This window comes from Mesoplodon bidens (assembly GCF_964165515.1).
Source record: "Mesoplodon bidens genome assembly, chromosome: 2".
Taxonomy (NCBI): domain Eukaryota; kingdom Metazoa; phylum Chordata; class Mammalia; order Artiodactyla; family Ziphiidae; genus Mesoplodon; species Mesoplodon bidens.
This window is the reverse complement of record NC_138177.1, coordinates 80,575,470-80,602,323: the sequence shown is the minus strand read 5'-3', so window position 1 is coordinate 80,602,323 and position 26,854 is coordinate 80,575,470. Positions and strand designations below refer to the sequence as shown.

Below are 26,854 nucleotides of genomic sequence, written 5' to 3'. Positions count from 1 at the left end.
AAAATATCTTTTTTATTGATATATAATTCACATACCATACAACTTACCCTTTTAAAGTGTACAATTCAATGTTTTTTTAATATATTCAAAAGACTGTGCAACTATTGCCACTATCTAATTCTAGGAAATTTTCATTACTCCTGAAAGAAACCCTGACCCCTTAGCAGCCATTCTGCATTATCACCTCTACCCAACCCCTGGCAATCACTAATTTACTTTCTGTCTCTGTGTTTTCCTATCTGGGTATTTCATATAAATGGATCATAGAGTATGTGGACTTTTGTATCTGGCTTCTTTCACTTATCGTCTGTTCAAGGTTCATCCATGTTGTAGCATGTATTAGTACTTCATTCCTTTTATGGCTAAATAATATTTCATTGTATGGATATAGAACATTTTATCTATTCATCAGATGATGGACATTTGGGCTGTTTCCATCTTTTGGTTATTATGAAAAGGGCTTCTGTGAACATTCGTGTACAAATTTTTGTGTGTACATATGTTTTCAGTTCTCTTGGGTATAAACTTCATGGAATTGCTGGGTCATATAAGTCTGTGTTTAATTTTTTAAGGAACTGTGAAACTTTTCCAAAGAAGCTGCACGATTTTGTATTCCAGCTAGCCATATAGAAGGGTTCCAGTGTCTCTGGATCCTCATCAACACTTGTTATTTTCTGTCATGTTTACTTTAGCTATCCTGGTGAGTGGGAAGTGGTATCTCATTGTGGTTGTGATTTGCGTTTCTCTAATGACTAACGATGTTGAACATCTCTTCGTGTGCTTACTGACCACTTACCTTCTTTGAAAAATATTTTTTAAAATACTGTACATGTTCCTAGAGGGATTTGCCTTGGTTACTAGCTCTGTCTAGTTTCTTCTTTTGCCTCTCCTCTGCCCCTTAGAACATGAGAGGAAAGTCCTAGCGTATTGTGCATGTCTTCCCCTTGATCGCATCTTTACTTGGAGAGCACTGAACAGCAGAAGCAGAAGCAGCAGCAGACTCGGAGTGGGAGTAGGTTGGGGAAAGGCGGTGATGTTCTTTGTGTCATTTGAAAAAACTCCCTAAGGGAGAGTGAAAAACATTCAATATTTTAGTGCTTATCTTTCTCTTTGGGTCCTATTTTTGAACAATTCCCCCTTTGATGTCTGTAAGATGGTGAGGGAAGTAGAGGTCTTAGAAATCGGTTTTTTTGTTTTAGAAGGAGAGAACAACAACAACAAAAAATAGTCCATGAAGAAGTTGGTGAGACATTCGTGGCCAGGACTGGCTCCAGGCACCTCTTCCCCTGTCTGCCTTCTTTCTCCCTCAACTCTTCTTCCTGCTCTGGCACTGAAAGACTTCCAAGTGGCTTTCAGTGTCTTCTCAGCAAGGGACTCAGTAAGCTTCTTAGTCTAGAGTGGTAGGGGCTCCATCTTGTCCCCATGTTGTGAACAAGGCTCATATATTATCTGTGTGCTTAACATGGTGCTGGGCGCTGGGGTGAGGTTACAGGAGTGATAGTTTCTTTTTCCCTCATTTACTCAAGAAGCATCTTTGAGGGCCTACTATGTGCCCAACTTGGTGCTTTCCCAAAGGAGACCAACTTGGGGAAAAACAACTTAGAACCCAAGTCAACGTTTGATGCATTCCATGTGGATGGCCCCCATGTGAAGAAGAGCCTGAGAAGAGAAGAAGCAGGTGGAGGGTTCAGTGATGTCCCACTGAGATGCAGAGTCACGGGGGAGTGGCCAGTTGGTGCATCTCCCGCCATTAGCCAAAGAAGCTTGAACAGGGAGACTCAAGTCAAGGAGGGAGGACTATCATTATCCTGACATGCAGGTGGAAACAATGTTTTTGAGCTTTTGCACATTTTCCCACACTCCTCGTGCCTTATAGGAGGCTATCTAATTCCATGTGCTAATGTTATTTATGGAGGCAAGAAGTAAACTTGATCCGTCATCAACTGCTAGGAGGGTATTATTACTTTAAATATAATTGAGCTTCCTGCACCTTTTCAATTGCCATTTCCTTTCTAGTCAGTGTCAATTAATTCTCCATTGCTGGTTTTAGTTTTCTACTTGATAAGCAAAGGTTTTTAATCCATCTTGATTAAAGCAGTGAGGCCCCAACTCCATCCTGCCAGCTTTCTTTGAAGTTCAGGTAAACTCTATATTCAGATCAGCTGCCCAGGGCACAGAAAAAGATGAGCTATGAACTGTGACAACATGAGGGCGCCAGGCCAGATGCTTTAAGACAGTCCGCTTCCTTCTGGGAATAGAATCACTAGAGAGTTTCATCTCTCTGGAATGGTTTAGGTGTGGCTGGGGGGAAAGAACCCACAAAAATCAAACAATGAAAAGATGATTTCTCAGGTCTCTTCTAGACTCAGTCCAAATTAGACTATTTGTTAAGATCTATTTGTTAAAGCTGGTGGCAGGCTTTCCAATGCTTGGGATTGCCCAGAAATCTGGATTCTTCTGAGATATGCCATCTGGCAAGTTGGAGGGTTGGTTAACACACAAAGGAAGTCAAAGAGGGGAAGCGTGGGATATTGTTAAATATACACCATGGCCTTTTCCTCCTATTTGTGCAACAACCACTCTGCCTCTGCCCTCTTACAAGACTGCCTCTTCTTTCTCTCAAGTCTCTTAGTTTTTTCTTTATCCTCCCTCTCTCTCTCTCTCTCTCTGTCTCTTTCTGTCTCTGACTCTCTCTCTCTCTGCAAAACCAACAACTTCCTTCCTTTGCCTCTTCCTTTTTCACTTATTTTTCCTCTTTATATGTATTTTCAAGTGGAAGTCATGGCTCTGATACTAATACATTTCAAATAAGCCACTGTACCTCTTTGGGGAACAGTTTTTGTCAGTAAAATGTAATGATTCTTAAATTTCCCTCAAATGCTAAAATTCTGTGATTCTTCGGAATACCTATTTTGTTCAAGTAACACAACTTTCTTGCCCTAACAGCTGTGGAAATTGACCATATCATGGCTGACAAGGCAAGTGATAATTCAATCCCCTTTTCTTTCTCTTTGGGGAATCACTTTACCCTGCGTCAATGTTAGAAAGTCAAACACAATCTCTGACACTCCTGTGACCCCACCCACAAACCAAGAAGCCTGAGAATAATAGTGTGTGCCCCTGAAGCAGCAGCTTCAGACATTTTATATCAGCATCAGAAGCTCAGGATCTGGGGAAGAAGGATAAAGAAAAGGAGAAAATTGGAAAACACAACTTTTAAAAAGGAGAATTTTTTGTGGTGTTGAACTCCCAAAGTTTATTATCTGTATCTCAGATTGCATGCCCTACTTTCTATGCCATGTATTTTCAAGTTCTTTCTCAGACAGAATATCTAAGAGAGCACCCCTCTCTCCTCCCAAAAGAATGAGTTTATTTTCCATATGGTACATGCTAGCAATCCTGGCATTTGACCACATTTATGTAAACATGCAGAGATAACTATAAATTATTGGACTTATCCCAGTTTGAGTTTCCAACTATGTACTACAATCATTACAGCTGTTCTTACTTTAGCCTAAGAAGATATTTTGGTCCATTATATGGCTGATTAGTCATTTAGACTGTAGACTACATTTACATTGTTTGGAGGTGGGGAACATAACAGATATTCACTGGAGGCACCAAAAATCTATATATAAGCCAACAGTTCTGCAAACTGGTAGAGGTTCCCTAACCCCTCTCACACTCCAAGTAATAACTGACCATCGGTCACCCAGGGCTATCTGGCACTTTGAGAGGACTTCGGGAGAACCTGGGCTCTCCCCCAGAGTATTTAGATCAAAGAGAGCAAGAGGCCAGGGTAACTAACAGCCTCACTTTTAAAAATCTGGGCGCTTTCCAACAGATCTGGGACTTGGTGGGGAGGGGACCCTGGTGGGCCTTAATAGCATTGTAGGAATCTTGGCAGTAAAGACTAAGCTGAGCTTTCTCACTCAGCTCCCCCCCCCACTCATCCCCACCACAAGTCTCGCTGCTTAGCACAAGCTGAGCTCAGATCCCCTGAGGGTCCCGTAGGGCTGGAAATCTTTGGCTGTAGCCTGGTGCCAGCATCTGGGACAACCTGCAGGGAGCGCCCTACAGGCGCTGCCTTCCTCAGCTCTTTCACTGTAGTACTTAGAGGAGTTATTCCACTACTGTTATTTGTAATTAACCATGCGGTTTATTCACATAGCATCTTAGGTTTTTGGCACTTTTTTTCTCAAAAGAACTTGTATATGTTTTATTTAATTTTTTATTCACGCTTCACAATCACCAGGCGAAGTAGCCTGTGTAGAGAGGTGAAATGATCTTAACGTTTAGGTGGGAAACAGTGGTACAGACTATACTGGAAGGCAAGCGTCTTGATTCCTAGACCTGTGCTGTTTCTACAAAAGTTCTTTACAATGAGGATAATAATAAACAGAAAACACTTCTGCTATCCCTTTTATTTTCATTTTCCTCTTTAAAATTTTGACATGTTTTATTTATGTCAGTCCTCCTGAGATCAGTTTTCATGAAACCCTAGTACTTTACTGGCTGTCCTCCATGCTCAAACAATGTCGGGTAGGATCTCCAGTCTTGTTCTGATTTATTCAGCAGATGGAGAGTTATTATCGATATTTCTTCAGAGTTTGAGGGGGTACTTTTGGATGATAGAGTTAGTTTCCATTTATCATCATTTTATCCCCAGTGCTGGCTTTGGGGGCTCTGATTTTTGCCGTACAAATGTGAACCATGAGGTTGCATTCAACTTGGTCTATTTCAAAGCCAGAAGAATAGAGACCAGAACATAGAAATATATGGTGGCCTTTGGCAACTTGGTGGAAATGTCTACTTACGGCATTGACTCAGATCTTTATTCATCCCTCTTTAGACCTTGAAGAGGTCATAGAAAACATTTAGTAGTTCTGATTCAAGGCTCTTGTTCTCACTGATGCAGAAAGTGAGACTCAGAGAAGTCAGGAGACTTGCCTGAGATCACACAGCTGCTTGGTGGCAGTGCTGGAACTAGGCATCAGGTCATTTGTTCTGGGTCTGAGGTGTTGTCTGTGAAGCCACAGGACCTCTCAAAAACAAGGGCTGGCTATGCCTGAAGAATGCTGAGGGAGATTCCATGTGATTAACTCAGCTCAATAAACACTCACTGAGGCCACCACAGGGAGAACCAGCGAGGTGTTGTGTGGAACCCCACACAGTTCGAAAGGGCTGACTGGGCAAGTCCAACTCTATTTGTTCCTCAGTTCTGTCCGAGGGGCACAAGGGTCAGGCCTCCTGAAATGCTGCTATGTCTACATTGAGAAATTCACTCTGAAGACTAAAATCTTTTGTTTGGATGGATGGGACCCAAGCTTTTCCTTTATTCCCTGCGGTAACAAAAAGGAAGGCCATGGAGAGGCTTTCCTACCAAACCACAGGAAGATTAAAGGGCCAGGGAGAAGGAATGCATTTTGGATGAGGAAGTCGGAGAGTTCTTGAGCCCAGAAAGGAGCCTTCTCGTTATTAATGGTGGCTCTACCACAGCTGTGGCTTGGAAACGGGAAAGACGGGAGGCGGAAGAGACCCACGTATGGGTCTGTGTCTCTGACTGCAGACATGTGCTTTGGACACCGTGTCCCACTGGTGCTTGGAAAGGGGCAGGAATCCTCGCTGCCCACGTCTGACAAGAGTCCCTGCTGGCCACCTTCTCCCTGTCTCGGAGGCAGTGAGCACCGTGGGGGAGGAGTTGAAATTGCTAAGAATAGCCATGGTCTTTGAGACATGCTCTTTTCAAGGAATCAATGGAATTAGAAATGAGATATTAGCTCTAATCAGTCACATATGTTGGGTTCTTAGCCCCTAGGAAAAGAATTTCTGACTGCGGCTCCTCACCCAGTGGGGAAAAGGCATCTACACCTGTGGATCTGGCAGGGCCCCTCTTCTGTCCTCTGGAGGGTCCAGCACAAAAGTACCCCTTAGTATACGCTGTCAGTCTGTCATCTGGTCTGATCTAAAGTGGCCAGGCTTCTGACTAAGCATCCCCTATGTGGCTTTTCAACAAGTGTAGAAGAATTTCAAGGCACACATAGATCCGGACTGAGCCAAGAACTAGGGGCTGGAGGTAAATTCCAGCTCCCCTTTGTCTTATTTGCTTATGTTTCTGAGATGTGGAGGTGTTTGGAGAACTAGGCACATAGTGAGAGGATGGGTTTTTTGTTTTACTTTTTATTTTACAAAATTTTAAACCTAAGAATAAATTGCAAGAATAATCATATGAACCCCTGTGTGCCCTTCATATAGATGGAGGATTGGTGAGCAGGTTTTCACTAAGCATGTGAGTTTCTCAGTACGGTCCCCTGACCACCTACATCAGAATCACCCCCAGACCTCTTCACTCAGGACCTCAGGGCAGCCTGGGATGCTGCACTCTGCACAGCTCCCCAGGGAGTGTTGATAGGCTGGTACCTGTGAACTGCCCTGTTGTGATCCTCAGGTGCCTATTAACTTGCCCCTTCATTCTTTTTTCTTTTATCTTTTTTGTCTACGTTGGGTCTTCGTTGCCGCACGTGGGCTTTCTCTAGTTGCGGCAAGCGGGGCCTACTCTTCGTTGTGGTGCACAGGCTTCTCATTGCTTGGCTTTTCTTGTTGCGGAGCACAGGCTCTAGGCACGTGGGCTTCAGAAGCTGTGGCGTGTGGGCTCAGTAGTTGTGACTCGTGGGCTCTAGAGCACAGGCTCAGTAGTTGTGGCGCACGGGCTTAGTTGCTCCACGGCATGTGGGATCTTCCTGGACCAGGGCTCGAACCTGTGTCCCCTCCATTGGCAGGCGGATTCTTAACCACTGCGCCACCAGGGAAGTCCCTGCCCCTTCATTCTTTGTGTTACCAACTCCACCAGCTCCAATGAGTGGTCAGAATATTGTACTAATTGATACCATCTCTTTAGACCCTGCATTATACCTTTGAAAATATAAACAAGAGGAATCAGCCCCTTTTCCTTTTCTGACATGGCACTCTTCCGCTTCGCTACTACGCATGACCCTTATTCAAACTCAACAGACTTGTAATGAAAATAAAATCTCGTGTTAAGGTTCTTGCCAACTTTTTAATACTTAAGTTTAATTTATGATTCACATTGAAAGTTGGTTTTATAGCCCTGAGCCTGTGCTTAACTAGAAACATCCCCTATGAATTATTTGTGTATGGGTGATGGGTGTGAATACAGACACACTCACACAAAACACTAGTACAACTTTTAAATGTCAACATTTAAGTATTCCAAAGGGAGCAAAGGACAAAGTTAATTTTCTGGAGAGATTTGAAGTCCAAGGTCTAATCTACAGTTGTTTCTGTTTTGGGGTCTGTATTATATCATTTCAAATAAGAAGAGTTAAGGAAGCAGGGATGGGTGAAATGGAAAAGGACGGGGACAGGTGGTCAGGGAGCAAATAGCAGATTAGGTGTTGGCACACTGAAGTCGTCAGGCAGCGGAGTCGTAGTCAGGCAAGAGACCCCACATGCTTTGAAGTCGTAGTCAGGCAAGAGACCCCACATGCTTTGAAGTCGTAGTCAGGCAGCGGAGTCGTGGCCAGGTAAGAGACCGCGCATGCTTCTTCAGATGGGTGAATGTTTCTTCTACATATTTGCATTCCTCACAACACCGTGCCCAAGACTTGACCCAGAGCAGGTGCTTGGCATTTGCTGAATGCCTATATGAATGTCATCCCTCAGCTTCTTATGAAGATGCCACTGGCACAATTTCAGGGCTTAGAGAGGGCAGACGTATGAACCTGCCCCTGGGGCTCACATTTTGGTCTCTCCTTTGGCTTCTGCTGCTCACAAGCCACCACGTTGCAAAGCTTCAGGAACCACATCCACTTACGTAGAACAGAGTGTGAATGGAGGCCCTAGAATTTGGCCCCTAGCAACTCTCACTGTGCCCTGGGCGCCTTCTGGGAGGATGCTGTGACCGCTATGGGCACAGCCTCCCTCCCGGAGTTAGCAAATTGGATTTGTGTGTTCACACTCCCTCCTATTGTGCACTCACTCACATGCTGCTCATCTACAGTTTTGTGCTGCTTTCTCAGGGAAGCCTAGTGGCCAGATCCCTTCAGGAAATGGACCCCCCTCTCCCCACACAATACCTTTTATCCGCAGCATTCCTAACCCTGTTCTGTAAGTATCATAAACGCCGAGGGTATCTGGGACCCTTAAAGTTGAAGACATTCACTTTATTGAGGTTCTAACGGAAGGCCTTAGAGTTATGGCTCTTGGAGAAAGGAAGGATAAATGTGATATTTTGGGCACACGCTTTTCCAATTATGGGCAGCTCAAACCCAGTATTGCGCCTCATCCATCTCAATCTGAAGGCTGTGGGGAGGCTGCTCCTAGACATCTTTGCACACTTAATCTCAAACCCCACTCATGCAGCTTCTAAATTTTTTAAGATTAATCAAATCTAAGTCTTGCAAAGTGGTGCACTCTGATTTATATGAGTTTTGGCAAACAGGCACAGCAAATAAAAACTTTCTTAGTTGGAAATGACAGCATTAGGGGGACGAGGGCTGGAGAACCATACCAGGGCACCCTGTTTTGATGAGCCGGTGGCAGCTCCTGGAACGCCGTTAAAGGACTCTTAACTTGGTATGGTGCTAAGGCGGGAGCCTCCAGGTAGCATGCGAGGACTGGTGTATCCTCCTACCCTTAGATTTATTTTTGAGCTCTAGTTCCCATGAAGGAAAACCTTAGAAAGTCTTGTCTCAGAGGGATTGGCATTAAGCTGTGCAGGGTTCTGTGGCAGGGGCTGGAGGTGAAAGTTGAAAAGCTGGAATCAGCTCTGGCTCAGGAGCTCATCAGAAAGATGCCCAGCTCCCCACTGCAGGGGTCAGTGAATTCATACTTGACTCAAGCCATTGCTTTCTAAGAAGGTCCAGTGTAATGAATCAATCTGGCAGCAGTCAGTATAGCATAGTAACATATAGTTAAGCTTGGTTCTGAGTTCCTGGTTCTGGGTTACTATTCCATCATAAGCATTTCCCTGCAGTGAATTAACCTTGATCTTGGCCTTAATGTTCGGTAATCTTAGCTTGTCCCATTAGAGCACTGAAAGTTGAAGCCTTTTGTCTGGCAGTGCCTTGCTCCCCTGCCATGGAGGGGGAATGAACAGAGTCAGGCTGGCTAACTAAGTGAGCTGGGGCACCAGGAAACATGCCAGTGCACAAGGGAAGTATTTTGTAGGAAACAGAGGGAGAAGCCCCGTCACACAAATTGGGCCTTCTGATGGGAGAAAGGGATAGCTATGGCTTGTCAGGCTCAGCATCAAGTACACCAGATATGGTGCAGATGGGTAGCAACAAGACAGGTTCCAGACCTACCAGGTAAGGGTCTGAGCCCCTGGGAAAACATTGGTCTTTGTCAGACTGGCTTCAAAACTGGGTGGCACTGGGCCATGCAGCTACCTGGGAAGGAAGAACTCTTCCTTTCTAAGACATATGTCAAAGGAGCAGTACCCTCTGTGAAAAAAGAAGAGGGTTTAAAATTAACACCTAGGAAAAAGTTATTTAAAATAAACATCTGGACAATACCTGGTACGTGTTACTCTACATTTTCCTTTAAGGTCTTTGGTAAAACATGACTAGATTCTCTCAACCCATCACAGGCACTAAAATTTTTTTCTAAAGAGACAGCGAAATGTCAGAGTAAAATCATGCACCTCCTTACAGACAGGCAGCAGGAATTCAGAGCACAGATTAACCTGGTGCACCAGGCAGGTGCTTGGCCTGCCTTTGCAGAGTTCATTGCTCTCTGAGAAATAAGATTAACACGCAGGAAAGTACAGGGACCTGTATAAGCCAGATGATGAGTGCCATACGGATGCAGACAAATGAGTGATAAATGAGGTTCATGGTCACAGGGAAAGGGCTAAAGGACCCAAGGACAAGTGGGATACAATTGGCAGGGGAAGAATGAGGGTGACAACGGTCAGAGAGGCACAGAGTGCTCTCAGGCACTGGTGGGGTGGTCTACAGCAGAGGGAGGGTAGAGTGGAGATGGATGGGGAAGAAAGAGGGCGGGCTCAATTTTTAATCTTTCACTTTATCCAATCCAGAAGGCCCATTGGAGATGTGGAAAGATCTCCAACTACTTCTGAGGCTTCAGATCCACTCAAGGGCAAAGTCAAGGGATACCTAATGATTTCCTTTAGTATTCAGGTCTGGTAGTGAAATCTAGGTCAGTAAAACAAAGTGACTTTGGCCTAGAATTTGGTTGAGGTTGGCGAACATTTTGCATCTTCCCCCTGAAATTGCCCTGTTGTTCTGTCATTAATAACAGCAGCAGCAGCAACAACAATAATAATGAAAAGCAAACTCTTACTCTATGTGGCAGACACTGTTTTAAGCTCTTTCAGTATATTAACTCATTTAATTTTCACGTCAACCTGATGAAGTAGTTACAAGCATTATTCTCCTTTTTTAGGTGAGGAAACTGGAGCAGAGGCAGTTCCTGCTTTAACCACTGCTTTCCCTGCCTCTTATAAATTACCAGTAGGATGATCACTGTGTAATATAATAGCAGGGCCCAGCTCACACGTACTTTGTTTGGTTTTGCTTTTAATTATTGTTACCACTTGTTCTTAGGTACCTTGCGCCATCTTGGAGAAATTATTTGAAACTAGTGCCTGGTCAGAGCATTGCTTCTTTCCTGGCATAGTGGGGGATTCGGGATGGTGAGCTGCAGAGCTGCCAAGCTCCCTGCGCTGGGCTTTGCATTCCACAATTGGAATTGTGTGCCCAGGTGTTTCTTACTTGGGCACACTCTACAGGGTAAGGCTTCAAAGTACATACACCCTTTGACCAGAAGACATGAAATTTAATTATTATACTTCACAATTCTCTTCACGTAATTATTGCATATCTTTATATTGTATTAAAGAATTCCCATTTCTTGAATGTTATTGTGTGTTTATTAAGAACAAAACATGGTGAGTGCTGTCGGGTACAGTGATGAATAAGAAAAGGACTCTGACCTCATTTACAGTGCTCTGGGGTAGGCAGAGTATATGCAAATAATCGTAATGACCAAAATACGTTCTTCCAGAACCAATTCTGTTGTGGTGACACAATTTTTGGAACGTTCACCAAATTCAATTCAATAAACATTTATTGAGTATCTACTATGTGCCAGGTGCTGTGATAGATTCTGAGGATGCAAAGGTGAAAAAACTTTTGTTCCTGTCACCATCTGTAGTTACTCTAGTTTGAAGCTGTGTGAACACACTCTAGGGAAGCCAGAGGAGGGAAGGAATAATTCTGCCTGGTGTGGGGCTAAGAGGAAGGCTTTCTAGAGGGAGCAGCAGTTGAACTGGACCTTGAAAGTTTTATGGGACATCACTGGACTAGAAGGGACACTTTTAGGACAGGAAAAGGTGAGCAAACCCACAGAGGCACAGGAGAGTACAGTGTGCTTGGTTAGTGCGCTCTACGAGGCTGTTTTAATAGCTGTAGTACACTGTTTGGACTTTACCTTGTGCAGTGGTGGGAAGGGGCTGGGGAATCAGATAATAAATTGGGCAATCAGTTCCTGAAATAGTCAGTACTGAACTTAGTTAGATTCTGGCGACTACATTGAAAAGCATAACAGATTTTAGAGTTGAAGGGCCAGGCTTGAATCCCAATGTGTCGATTATAAGCCATGTGACCTTGACCAGCTTATTTAACCTCAGCTGTAAGAGGAGGCTAATAAGTATATCAGCCTTACAAGGTCATTATGAGAACAGAAGGAGACATTAGAGAAAAATGGTTTCTATACTGTTAAGCACTGTGTAAATGTTAATTAATAATATTGTTATTTGGTGCCAGAAAAAGGGAGATGCTGGGAAAGCGTCCGTTTGTTTAATATCTTCTCTCTGTGTTGTAGAGAATTCTTGGTTTTTCAGCAGTGTAAACGCTAATGGTTTGCTTTCCACGTGCCATGAAAACCGTTTTTAGATGTGATGCTTCTAAACTTGGTATACAGCCTCACACAAACGAGGGCAAAAGGAAACCAGCATTTTCTGAGCACTGTCCTGTGCCAAACACTTGGCAAACATCGTCTCGTTTAATCTTCACTGTAACACTTTGAGGTAGTTATTATCCCCATTCTACAGATTAGGAAATCAACATTGAGAGTTAATTTGTCCAGATTAATTAGGAAGTGGCAGACCTTGGACTTGAAAGTCTTATCTATGCTATCATGCTTGTTGCGCCTCACCGTGCTGTCCCACAGAGAGCAAGGTGGGCGAAGGGCTGTCTTAGCCCCCAGTGGCCTTCCAGTTTCCAGCTCCAATTCACTTGACATCTTGATATCCTTACAACTATCTCCTTCTTTATTTAAACTAGCTGGTCCTGCAATCAAATAGCCTCGATCAAACAAGCACACAGTAAATTCTTGCAGAATGACTGGCTAATTGGTGTATCTTTTATCACTTCTCTAGATGTTTTTACCCTGAGCACCACCTACTACACTGTATTGATTTCACTGTATTCTTTGGTCTGCCGTTTGGTTCTGGGACAATTGTTCTGGAAGAGTGAATAAACAATGCTTTAGAAATTACTCACCAAAGAGAGATGAAAAGATACTGGAACAGAGGTATTGATAAAACATTCATGGGAGTGAGGCTATTTTAGATGGTCTGAATACCTGTGAATGAATTATATAATGCCTCTAAAATCTGTATGATGATTTATTTCAATGTATTGTAAAATTTAATTCTGTTATAGGTTAGGATTTTCGGTTCCACTTTTAATAATAACAAAAAGCCTTTTATATAAAGTAGAAAGGGCACACACTGAAAAGCAAAGAACAGTCTTTCTTGTTGACTAGCAGTGACATATTTCTTAGAGGAAAAATCCTGCAGCAGACTTTGAGTGTCAGGAAGAAGAAGAATTTATGACCTTAATACTGTAGCTGAAAAGAACAGTTAACCATTCCTTTTTGAAGCAGAGTATGGAAAGAGGGAAAGGCTTAGGTTTAAGAGGTTAACTCATCTTTGTTTTTAACTCTTATTTTTTTTTAATCTTGCTCCAAATTTTATTAGCCTTTTAAAATGTGAACTTATGCTAATATAAGTAAATTAGTATATTATGCTAATATAAGTAAATGTGAACTTATGCTAATATAAGTAGTTTTGCTGCTTAATGAAAGTTCTATTTTGTGAAGGGAAAGCCTATCATTGTGAAAGTGGGCTAAGGGGATCCAGAGGGTTTGAATATTGAGGCTGCAAACCAGGCAGCTGCATTCATAGTCAGTACCTGGGCTGAAAAGGAGCATCACCTTTGGAATGTTGACCAAATAAAATAATGGCAGACATCGCAGTACCAAAATGGAAAATCCAACACACTGACTTTATTTCCAGCGTGAACTTTGAGTCAGTGGAACCCTTGCCAGTGGTGGAGAAACGGAAAGAGCATTGAACCTGGGGGCAGAGGACTGGGTTGCCTGTGTTGCTGCCACTTGTTTGCTGCGTGGGCTTGTGCAAACCATTTAACTTCTCTGAGCTCAGTTTTTTCACTGATAAAATAGTGATGATAGGAGAAAGGTCCTTGGAAAGTCTTCATTTTCTAGGAGCGTGAGGCTGAATCTTCTAGAGAGGTTATGGACAGGATTAATAAAATCCCATATTTGACCATGACTAGCATAGTGCCTGGAGCAAAGTGAGCACTCCAACACTGCTTGCTACCTTCCTCATTCCTTCCCTCAGTGCTGAGCACTGACAAGACCACAGCAAGTCCCTGTTAACCGAGAATAACATGTTCAACAGCATCTGCTGCTCTGCCTTAGCCCCACCACCGGTTTTCTGTTGGTGGGTAGCAGAAGGTATGATGCTACCTGAGCATATAATCCATGTCTCCTGGGACTTAAGCACCTGGGGAGCAACTGATTCTTCTCCATATTTGGGTTTCAAAATAAAACTTCCAAACTAGATAGAGGTCTAATTTAAAACTGGAATGATCAAGTGGTTCAAATGATCAGTGTCTGCTATTTACAATAGCCAAGACATGGAAACAACCTAAATACCCATCAACAGACGATTGGCTTAAGAAGATGTGTGTGTGTGTGTGTGTGTGTGTGTGTGTGTATGGAATATTACTCATTTGTAAAAAAGAATGAAATACTGCCATTTGCAGCAACACGGATGGGCCTAGAGAATATTATACTTAGTGAAGTGTCAGAGAGAAAGATAAATATTGCAATACTATATGATATCACTTATATGTAGAACCTAAAAATAGTACAAATGAATCTCTATACAAGACAGAAGCAGACTCACAGACATAGAAAATAAACCTATGGTTACCAAAGGGGAGAGAGAGGGAGGGAGAGAGGGAGGGACAAATTGGGAGTATAGGATTAATAGATACAAACTACTATACATAAAATAGATAAGCAACAAGGATTTACTATGTATAGCACACGGAATTATATTCAGTATCTTGTAATAACCTATAATGGAATATAATATGGAAAAAATAAATGAGTCACTTTGCTGTATGTCTAAAATTAACCATCTTTTAAATCAACTATACTTCAATAAGAAAAAAATTGATCAGTGTTTGAGAAAGAAAAGTCAGCTTCCACAGAAATACTTAGAAAAGGAGGCACTAGCAAGGATGAGCTGTGGGCTGCAGGGTGTCAGCCTGCAGGTGGGGTGCGGAGGTGGGGGCCAGAAGAGGAGAAGGATGCCTCAACATTCCTTCATCGACTGCAAATTGCTCTGCCAGGGAGGATTCCCCACTTGGGATCAATAAGCTGTTCTCAGCTGATACTCTTTAAAGCCTAGAAAAGTGTGGAAGCAAACATACCGTGGGGGAGTTTCCACGTGGCCCCAGGCGTGCTGAGGTAGAAGAATGAAAACTGCCCTAGAGAGCTCAAGAGAGAGGAAGGGAAACAGCTGTGAGCATCTCTGGACAGAAGAAACCTGTGATAGACGCACACACAGTGAGAAAGAGAAAAGGAGCAGGGAGACAGGGCAGCAGGAAACAGCACGTTTCCATTCATTTCATCTTGAAAACATAATGGTCTTAAAAAAAAAAAAATTCAGGAACTGGTTTGTCCTGTATGAAAATTTGTTTTTAGCAAGTGAGTAAACAAGTCAGGTTTTAACTTAAAAAATATAATTCTCTCCTGTTCACTGTCTCATCAATGTAGGCTTCATAGTCCATAGTAAAGCTACAGAGTTTAATACTGTAGTAGATAGTAGAGTTTAACACTGCATGTACTGAATTTAACTTGTGACTAGTTTAGGATTGGATGAAACTGGACAGATCCAAAGATGGAAATGTGGTCTTTATTGCTTCTTCTTTCATGTGGGCTGGACGACTGTTGGTCTGTAAAGTAACCAAGATGATAGGAACATATGTTGGGAAACTAAATTAAAAGAAATGTGGAAAAGGGGGAGGTGGCTACCACCTATTATGCTGTGCATCTCAATCTTCCTGAGTCTTTGTTTCCTCATCTGATAAATTAGGATAATAATGCCCATGGGCTTGTGTAAATAAGATTATACAGCTCATATAAGAGGGCTTGACCTATAGGAGTAGATAATGGATGCATTAATGTTGGTTCACTTTCTCTGGCAGAGCACCATGTTCTCTGGTGAAGCATTTGTTGACTGCCACGCAGAACTGCATTTCATGTCACCGAAGGCAAATGGGGTGTTGGTGACTGAGTTTAAGTTTTCTTTTCCTCAACCTCCAGGGACAAGAGTTAAGTTAGGAGGGTGGGTATTTCGTGTTTCTTGCTATGTCAGAGAGTTGCTGGGGGCGGGGGGGGGGTTGGGGAGCGGGGAGGGTGATGGCTTTTCTGGTGCCTCTGTTAATCATACACTAGGTGGTTGCCAAGCAGCTGAAACAGCTACATTTTCTGGCATGGTTTACTTCATTGCTGGCCTATAGAGAGGTAGCCTTAGAGAGGTTCCCAGAAGAAACTCAACAGTAAGTGTCCACTCCTCTTGGATACCCTGCTAAGCACTTTCAAATGCAATACCCCATTTGCTTCTCAGACTTACTCTAGGAAGTAACATCCCCACTTTAAGGAAGGGAGAGCACAACTGAGAGAGATTGATTTGCCTGCAGACTTATTACAATCAGCACCCGTACCCTGAGGCTAGAGCTAAATATTGAGCCTGAGTTCCTTGTGAGCTGGTAGAAGGGGAAGGAGAGAAGAAAAAGGACCAAGTCTGTCAGTATTGATTTAAACTCCTCATTGCTTCTGTTATGCACCTCTCTGCAGTGTTCTCAGGCAACCTCTGGAGGAATCCAGCACACGCGGAATATCTCCAGCCACCCCGCAGCACATCCCCAGAGCTTCAGCTCAAGAGGTAAGCCGCAGCCCACTCTGCATGCCACTGCAGACGGCTACTCACGAAAGGGACTGTTTCAGAGTTAACTTCATTTCATTGATGAGTTTCATTTCATTGTCAAACAGACTTGCCTAGGTTGTCCCCGAACACTCCTTCAGGGAGGAGCCAAGTTGTGGGGTGATTTATAGGGAGGTTGTTACTTTACATTATTGCTATTCTTACAGTGATGAAAGAAACCACCACTTCTTACTTTCTTTCTTTCTTTTTTTTTTTTTTTCGGTACACGGGCCTCTCACTGTTGTGGCCTCTCCCGTGGTGGAGCACAGGCTCCGGACGCGCAGGCTCAGCGGCCATGGCTCACGGGCCTAGCCGCTCCGCGGCATGTGGAATCTTCCCGGACCGGGGCACGAACCCGTGTCCCCTGCATCGGCAGGCGGACTCTCAACCACCGCGCCACCAGGGAAGCCCCCCACCACTTCTTAAACATTTGCTGGCTGTGGACCAGCATTTCACATATATCCTCTCTTTTAATTCTGACAACAACTCAATGAAGTAAATATTATCATTCTCATTTTATAGACAAAAAAATTCAAGGAGGTTAAGAGGCTTGCTGAAGGTCACAATAAGTGACAAAGCAGCGATGCACAATGCCCCTTTTTTTTTTTTTTTTTTGCGGTACGCGGGCCTCTCACTGCTGTGGCCTCTCCCGTTGCGGAGCACAGGCTCCGGACACGCAGGCTCAGCGGCCATGGCTCACGGGTCCAGCTGCTCCGCGGCATGTGTGATCCTCCCGGACCAGGGACGAACCCGTGTCCCCTACATCGGGAGGCGGACTCTCAACCACTGCGCCACCAGGGAAGCCCTATGCCCTCTTTTTAATGCTCAAGAATGTGGTCTTTCCACCTCACCATAGTCTCTCAAATAATTATTCTTTATATTGAAATGAGGCGTGAAGACTGGGCTCTGGGATTTCAAGACTGCAGCGCTCCTAAATGAAGTTCGTCCTCTGTAATGTTAACTTCCATCCCCTAAACCTTTACACTGAGTTAAATTAATGGATCAAAGATAGGAAAGATGATCTCTGTCCCTTTCAAGGCATCTCACAAGTTTATGATTCTGAAACCAGGGTACTCCCGCTGGATTTAGCTTTGAATTGTTCCTCACACTCCACCATGGATGCTCACAAGATTGTTGACCCTTTCTTCCTAATGTTTCCTGTATTCATTCCTTGTCATCTAATTGCACTGTCACCACTCTCCTGTATTATTTCCATAATTTCCTAACTTCTCCTTGCCTCCAGGCTTTTCCCATTCTAAATCTTGCTCCTAGATCAGTCTTCCCAGAGTCATTTTGTAAATGTCAGTTCCCATTCAGAAACATTCCATTGGTATGATGCATCCATTTAGACTGATGTTGGAGAAGAACAGTTAATGACATGATATGGAAAAAATGATCACAGTATGTTATTAAGTGAAAAAAAAAGTTACAAAATACACCCAGTGTTACTATGGGTGATCTATGTGTGGTGGAATCATGGATGACTTTATTTTCTTTTTGCTTATTCAGAGCTCTTAAATTTTTTGCAATAAACATTATTCTTATAATAAGATAAAAAACTAGAAGTTACAGTAAAAAATAATGAAAAGGTATTCAGGATAGTGTAAAAGAGAACAATAATGAGATTCTATTCCATTTTTTTAAATTGAATATATTTGACATAACATTGTGTAAATTTAAGGTGTACAACATGTTACTTTGATACATTTACATATTGAAATATGATTGCCTTTGTAGTTATATTTATCACATTACATAATTATAGTACAGTATTGTCTATTCAGGATACTGTAAAAGAGAACAATGATAAGATGCTATTCCATTTTTAAAAATTGAATATATTTGACATAACATTGTGTAAATTTAAAACATGTTACTTTGATACATTTATGTATTGTAGTATGATTGCCTTTGTAGCTATATTTATCATTACATAATTATAGTACAATATTGTTGTCTATATTCATTATACTTGCATTTGATCACTATGGCTTATTTGCTACTCACTGTAAGTTTGTACCCTTAAACAATATCAATCTTATCTCCCAAGATTCCATTTTTTAACCATTCAATTAGCAAAAAAAGTAAAAGAGTTATAATAGCCTGTGTTTCCAGGGGTGTGGGAACGGGCATGCTCATGCACTGTAGGTGGAGAAGTAAACTGATACAATTTTTGTGGAAGATAATGTGCAGGATTCACCAAAGTGAAAAATTTGCATATGCTTTTACCCAACAACTCTAATTTTAGGAATCAATCATATAGAAAGACAGTTCTCAAAGTTTGAGCTAGGCCAACAGCAGCAGCATCACCTGAGCAAATTTTCAGGTGCAACCCCTAAGCTACTAAATCAGAAACTATGGGAGTGACATCCAGGATCTGTGGTTCAACAAATCACCTGGAGAGGTGATTCTGATGCATGTTGAGATTTTAGAGCCACTACAAGAAATACCCTTCCTAAGGAGGTACCTTTGTGTGAACAAAGGCACAAGGGTTACTGTACAATGATATACATTACTACCTTATTTGTAATGTAAAATTAAAAACAACCTATGGGGACTTCCCTGGTGGTCCAGTGGTTAAGACTTCGCCTTCCAATGCAGGGGGTGCAGGTTCGATCCCTGGTCAGGGAGCTAAGATCCCATGTGCCTCGGAGTCAAAAAACCAAAACATAGAACAGAAACGATATTGTAACAAATTCAATAAAGACTTTAAAAATGGTCCACATCAAAAAAAAATCTTTAAAAAGCAAACAAGGGCTTCCCTGGTGGCGCAGTGGTTGAGAGTCCGCCTGCCGATGCAGGGGACACGGGTTCGTGCCCCTATCCCGGAAGATCCCACATGCCGCGCAGCGGCTGGGCCCGCGAGCCATGGCCGCGGAGCCTGTGTGTCCGGAGCCTGTGCTCCGCAACGGGAGAGGCCACAGCAGTGAGAGGCCCGCGTACAGCAAAAAAAAAAAAAAAAAAAAAAAAAAGCAAACAAAAACCAACTTATGTATTCAGTAGGGAAATTGCTAAATAGGTTCTATTAATTTATCCTGTGAAATACTTATGCATTGGTTAAGGAGAAAAAGTATTAGCATGGAAAGATCATTAGTACATATGGCTTAATTTTTTTAAAAAGTATTGGATTGGACAAAAAGCTCATTCGGGTTTTTCCATAAGATCTTACAGAAAAACCTGAATGAATTTTTTAGCCAACCCAATAATTTGCAGAAATAAATATGTATCATATTATTAACCACAGTTTATATTGTTTAAAAACAATAAATTCATTTATTACTTATGAAAAGAAAATCCTCCCACTGGCTCCTATAATATAGAATTAAAACTTCTTAGCCTGGTAATGAAGGTCCTTCGTTATCTGCTTCAGACCTGATTCTCCAGCTCCATGCTCCCCACCCCCAGTATATCCATAAAGAAACTCTGTTACTATCAAATTATTCTGAAAATGGCTTACTACTTAGCCTTATTTCCATTTTTAGTTGAGGAAACTGAGAAATGTAAAGGTTGATTGATGACTTGCCTATGGTCACATGGCAGCATTTGAACCTGGATGCCTTTTACCAAGTTCCAGCTCAAGTGTTTGTTCCACTCCTCCAAGCTGGTTGGCTAATTGTTCCCCAGTCTGGAATATACCTCTTCGCCTTTTGCTCATGCCATTTTCCTTTCTTAAAGTGCTCTGAATCAAGTCTTACTTCCTCCATGAAGCCTTTCTCCAGAACCCTAATCAATGGGGGATCATCCTGAGGCCCTACCCCCCCATTTAGTTAAACCTTTCATCAGGTACTGAGCCTCCCTCACCTGTTATGTAGCATTCCAGGTCTATTCAAGGAGACTCTCATACCTTGGGACAGGGACTGCTCTGTTCTTTTTTGTTCTCAGTAATTGATCTGCAATAAGTGGTTGTAGTTGATGAAAATGATGATGGATTTGTACTTGGATATTTGCTATCAATATGTCAAAGATTTGACTTACATAGCAGCAGTGACAGCCATCAGAGAAGCCGGCTCCCAGCACACCAGTCCTTGGAATTTAGGAGTTGGATTAGGGATGCAAATGAACCTTCTCTAGGTATATCTTTTCGAATAGTTTTGGCTTCTAAGTGGTATAAATGTTTTACTTATTCACAAAATAAAATTGTGTGAAAGATAAAAAATAAAATAAACCTTAAATTTTGATGCAAACAGAAACAAATGCATCAAGTTGTTTATCAAATTGTCAATCTAACCACACAGAGAAAAGGATTCAAGTAAAATTCTGAACATAGTGCTCTATGTGCAGTTTCTCAGTGTAGGGATAAAAAGGACTTCAAAGAAATTTTAATTTTACTTAGTTGGTTATTTGTTAATAATTATAATGCTATTGGAATCCTAAAACTATTCTATGCATATTGTTGGACAAAGCAAATAACTAAATGTATTGATGTCATCATGTAGTAGGCAAAATAACGCCCCCCTTCCCAAGTTGTCCACATCTGGAACCTGTGTTTGCATGGCAAAAGAAACTTTGCAGATAGAATTAAGATTAATTCTTAATTTAGGGAGATTATTCCAGATTATCTTGAGTGGGCTCAGTGAAATTGCATGGGCCCTTAAACGTAAAAGAGGAAGGCAGAAGAGCAGGTAAGGGAAGGAGAGGCAGGAGAGAGTCAAGTTATGAGAAGGACTCAACCTGCCACTGCTGGTCTTGAAGTTGGAGTAAAGGGGTCATGGGCAAAGGCATGCAGTCGGCCTCCAGAAGCTGGGAACAGCCCTCAGCTGACAGTCAGTAAGGAAATGGGGACCTTAATCCTACAGCCACAAGGAACTGAATACTGCTGACAGCCTGAATGAGCAAGAAAACAGATTCTTCCATAGAGACTCCAGAAAGCAATGCAGCCCTGCTGATACCTTGATTTTACCCTGGTGAGATTCATAACCAGCCTTTGACAGAAGTGTGAGAGAACAAATATGTGTTGTTTTAAGCTGCTAAATTTGTGGTAATGTTTATGGTAGTATATTGGTTTGCTTGGGCTGCCATAACAGTGTACCACAAACTGGGTGACTTGAACAACAGAAAATCTGGCAGCCGTGTCCAAAATCAAGGTGTCGCAGGCTTGGTGCCTTCTGGGGGCTATGAGAGAAGGATCTGTTCCAGGTCTCTCTCCTGGGCCTGTAGATGACTGTCTTCTCCCTATGTGTTCACAGCATGTTCCCGCTGTATGTGCCTTTGTATCCAAGTTTCACCTTTTCATAAGGGCACCAGTCATACTGCATTAGAGCCCACCTTAATGACTTCATTTTAGCCTCATTACCTCTGTAAAGACCCTATCTCCAAATAAGATCACATTCTGAGATACTGGGGGTTAGGGAACTCAATATGTGTGTATATGTATATATGTATGTATATATATATTTGTAAATTATGTATATACAAATTATATTTTGTTTATAAATTACACACACACAGATACATACATATATATATCTGTATGTATTTCCCCCTGACCATGTCAACCAAAAGGATCTAAAAGCAATAACACCACTGCAGCAATGAGCACACCTTGCACCCAGATCTTGATTTCTAAATATCATTTCCCACTAAAGAAATCAGGGCTCTTTGAAGAGCTAACTGCTTCTGATTCTGGTGCAGGGCAAACACAAGTGAGCCTGGGGAATCTTGGTGTGCCAGAAAGAAAGGAAATACTTAAAGATTAATGAGGTCATGTCAGAAGGACACAGGATCTTGCTTGAAGGGGTTCCCACTGGCCAACTTTGGAATAATTTGAACATCAAAAAGAAAATGACAGTAATGGATTAAAATCCATTGAATTTTTTGAAAAAAGCCCATGAGTCCACAGTCATACTGAAAAACAAAGAACTTAAAAAAAAAAAAGGATTCCACCTAATAAATGCAGAAAGAGTGATAGAATTAGAGAATCATTATATTTCAACCCCTACTGTAATAATAGATTCAGGCAAGTATCATCAGCAGATGCTAACCACTGAGTAAAAAGTTCTTGAGTAACAAGATGTTCACACAGAATCAGTATATTTCCTCACAGATTATTAATTATAAAGGGGAAAAGTTTGGTTTGGAGAGATTTGGTGGTTATTACTTTAAGTGATCAAACTGAGCATCGCCAATAGTGGAACAATCTGACGTTATTCGAGCCTTTTGATATGAAGCCCACCTTTGGATTATTTTTACTAAAAAATATTTAACTTCAATCTAACCATAAGAAACAACCATATAAACCCAGACTGTGGCACATTCTATAGACCGTTGGTTTGGACTCTTCAAAAAAGTCAAGGTCATAAAAAAACTGTAGCTGAAAAAGCAGTCGGATTAGATTCAAACAAACAAACAAACACCGTACGCAATATGGAGGCTTCATTGGGTTCTTGATTTTTTAAAAAATGCTAAGAAAGACATTTGGGAAACAATTTGGAAAATTTTAGTAGGAAATGCATATTAGATAATACTAGGAAATATGTTGCTAATTTTTCCCTTAAGTGTGATAATGATGTTGTGATTATGTTTGAGAATGTCCTTATTCTTAGGAGACACATGCTGAAATTATTTGGTTCAGTGCCATGATATCTGCAAGTTATTTAAAATAGTTCAGGAAAAATATGGTATACTGGAACCGGCTCTTACCAGCTCCTGAGAGCAGATAAATATTCAGGAGTTTTGCAAGCCATTTGCTAAACTAATGGTTTAAAATTAGCTTGAAATCAGTCATGGTGAGAGTTTTTTACACCACAGAAACTGGCACATGCTACAACTAGGGCTTCCTCCCCTGCCCCCAGAGACCAGGTTTATCAGCACACCACTGAATATGGAATCAAATTTTAATAACTGGTGAAAAAATTCAAGTGTGCCTTGTGTTCAGTATGGTATTCTTTCAACCTTCGTGAAGATTTTAAATTTTTCAAAATAAAAAGTTGGGAAAAACAGAAAAGGAAAAGATCTTCCTTCCTGGGAATGTGAAAACCACAGAGTGAAGGATATGGCACAGAGAGAGGGCGCTTGGGAATCTACCAGGTGAGACTGGGATGTGTCTGTGACCTTAGGTGGGTTGACTGGGAACCTCTGTCTGAGGCCAGCCTGGTGCCTTCAGGAGAGAAGAGTTGCCTGCTTTTGCTCAGGGTGCACGAGCTACTTCCCTTCCTTCCCTCCAGGCCTGGAGCTGAGCTGCTGGAGGTGGCTTGCCTGAGTTTACTGGATCCCATAGGAAGTTTCTAATTCTAATTCCTTTGAATAAGAGTGTTAAGGTAGTTGTGGCTTGTGTGGTAACTAAGGCAGCTGTGGGTGGCAGACTTCATTTTCCTTTCCTTTCTATTTGTCTTTTCATTACCCGCTGTTCCCCTCCTCCCTCTCATCCTCTCCTCTCTCTGTACTACCAGGAATCCCCACCCCACACCTGTGCCTAGGTCACCTGCCTTCTAGAAGACTCTCAAGACCCAGCTCGTCTACTAAGCATCCCCACGATAACCTCTGCCCTTCTTTCTCATGCTCCATGGCACTAATGTCTGTTTTACATCCTGTCATATTCTGTTCCAGGATGAGTTGTGTGGCCGATTTTTTGAACTGATCTGTAAGCTCTTTGGAGGGCAGAAACTGGATTTGATGTATACTTGTTATGTAAAAACACTTCTTTCCCCCAGCTGGAGGTTAGCATAAAATATCTATCAGACTCAACTGAGTTGCTTTCCTCTCCATCTCTTCTCGATTCTCTTTTTCTCTTTTTCCATTGTTCCATCCTTCGGTTCCCCCTAGTTTGTTCCCTGTGTTTGTCCCAGGCCTGCCCATGCTCTGTTTACCTTCTTTCTTTCCCCTTCTTTTATCCCTCTATTTGTCCTGCCAAGGCTGCAGTTGTGGCCGCCCCCTAACTCTGGACCTCTTCTCAGGACTTCCCCTTGGTCATAGAACTTTTGAACACCTATACTTGCTCTGCAAGAAGAAAAGCTGCCTCTGAGAAACGTACACTGTCCTCTTTCAGGCTATCCATCCCTCAAGATTCCCGGCTTCACAAAGGAAGTGGTGCTGGGGCAGCACATAACTCTCAGACATCTGCATCCCACATTTTTTTCTCTCCCATCCCCTCTCCACCCACTACCCACCCCCCACTCCCCGCCTCGAATTCTCTGGACTGATTCTTGTGGTAAAATCTCACACGTTTTCTCAATCTATATGCAAACCAGGTAGGATTGACAGCTGAAGAAAGCTGCACATTGCCTGGCCTCAAAGTTATCTGTTCTCCCTCTGAGGGAAAATCTTTGAGCTCCGTGACAGTGCCTCGAAGCCATGGCCCTTGTCCTAGACTCTGCCCCGGCCCAGGCGAGCGCCTGACCCCTGCTAATGTGTGGGACCTTTAGCAGCAGAGAGTGGGGGAAGGTAACCAGAGCCCCCCGCATGCCAGTGATTCATGTTCTCTGAAGGGATCAGAGTGTTATTAGAAACCTCGCCTGCCAAATGTGGGGCAAATGTAACCAATTTATTAATGCCGAAAAACCAATGTGTGAAATTGGACCAAGAGGAGAGGGGCGCCAGCCCCTCTCCCCACTTCCTGCTCTCTGGCAGTGACAGAGGGAGGGTGGTGGACAAAGAGTTCTGTCTTCTGCAGGAGGACGTTGCTGTCATAATCACATGTGATAGTGACAACAAATATTCCTGGCTGAAGCTTCAAAGGGCTGGGAGATAATTGCATCCACCATCCTCAGCCTGGCTGTGATGCCTCAGCCTGCAGCTCGCAGGTTGTAAAGCACATTGGGCAGGAAGGTGGGGAGCTTAGTCTTGGTTTCCCTCTGCCCAGCTCTGCTCCTCAGTATTGGGACCAGGCGAGAACGGGGAAGTAAGAATGCCCTGCCATTTGTGTGCTTTTTTGTTTGTTTGTTTGTTTTAACATCTTTATTGGAGGATAATTGCTTTACAATGGTGTGTTAGTTTCTGCTATATAACAAAGTGAATCAGCTATACATATACATACATCCCCATATCTCCTCCCTCTTGCATTTACAATGTCTCTCAATTTCCAAACTGATGTTGTACCGTGGTCACTTAGCCCTTTTCTATAAATGGTCTTAGACTGATCTCTCAAGGTTTCCTGGGTGGTTACAGTTTGTCTCCAGCAGAGAGGGTTCCTTCAGAGCAGTATGCATTTTTATATGCCTCATTGCCATTGATTGCCCTCTAAACAGGTGGTTGAGTTGAAGACATTAGCAGTCCCATTTATTAAAGAATTACTCTATGGTATGTTATCATTATACATTATTTTATTCAGTCCCCACACAAATACCCTCGTGATGTAAGTATTGTTATTCTTGAGGAAACTGAGCTCAGAGTGTTAATGAACTTGCCCAAGATCATAGGGTTAAGTGCACAGGATTCAAGCCCATGTCTGTTTAACTATGCTGTTCACCACCCAAGTTTAAGAAGTGGAAACCCACAAAATTCTTTGGTAATCTGGTGGGATAGTCAAGAGCAAATATGGGAAATTTTCTTGCTAAAGCTGCCTTGGAAGTCTCATATTTCAGATTATTAATTTTCGAAGAATCAGCTTACCATAAAAACAATGAACACAAATTTCACAAGAGAATAAATAAATGTTTATGATGATTTGGAGAACCTTTAGAAACTTTCAAAATGTCAGGCTTTTTTGGGTTGGCATCATTATAATTTTACAAGACTATGGGGTGGGAGATGAGATCTGGTTATTTTAGATTCCTAGCTATTTAGATTCTGGCTAAATGTCATTTATCTTGTAATGTGTCACCACATGTCATGTCTCAACACTAAAGGCAACATAATGTATAGTGGGGAAGTCTGATTAGTAAATCTTGAATTAGTGTCTTGTTAATAGTTCTGTTATGAAGGAAAGATGCTGGTAGAATCCCCTGCACCCAAATGCCATTAAATTCACATGTTCTTTTCTGCTGGAAATGTGCTTGATGCATTACAGTGTCTTTCTGATTGGCATGATATGCCTAAAGGGTGGAGCTGCCTTCCATTTCTGGGAGCTTTTTCTCCTCCTCTGCTTTCCAGTGATAGTTTAACTGGTCTTGAAGCTGCTGTGTGTCATGAGGCAGGAGTAGTTGTCTCTTCAACTGAAGGGAAGGAGGGTCAATGGTAACTTCACTGAGATCTAGAAGCAAAGTTCAGTCTTCATTTTGAATTAAAATCCAATCAATTCCTCTTGCTTATTTTGGTATCTAGAAGAGTGTCCTTATTTCTTCCTTCATCTCCTATAAGCTGCAACTCCCCCAAATCTTCTTAGAAGAATAAGTCACTCACTAAAAAAAAGTCTGTAAGCCAATGAAGGTATATTTATGTACTTAAAAACAATTTTTAATGTCTGAAAAAGGTGAAAACAGCTGTTTTGTCCCTATAATTTGGCAGCAGTAAAGGACCCTTTAAGGATTTGAAAATTGGGTTGTCCTCTGAGAGTTGAATTAGTAAAATTCACACTCAGTGGCAGTGATTAGCTGTGTCATATAAGAATAATGACAACTCCCAAAAAAATAA

General features: G+C 42.2%; 1 protein-coding gene across 2 annotated transcripts in view; it reads left to right on the top strand.

Annotated features, from left to right (window-relative positions):
* Nucleotides 1–26,854, top strand: part of HAO2 (hydroxyacid oxidase 2) — a 223,515-nt gene that overhangs the window by 56,641 nt on the left and 140,020 nt on the right. For both annotated transcript variants that reach the window (XM_081257134.1, XM_081257135.1), the window contains exon 3: nucleotides 16,222–16,309. In XM_081257134.1, the coding sequence (XP_081113260.1) occupies nucleotides 16,222–16,309 (88 nt within the window). The remainder of the gene's footprint in view (nucleotides 1–16,221; nucleotides 16,310–26,854) is intronic.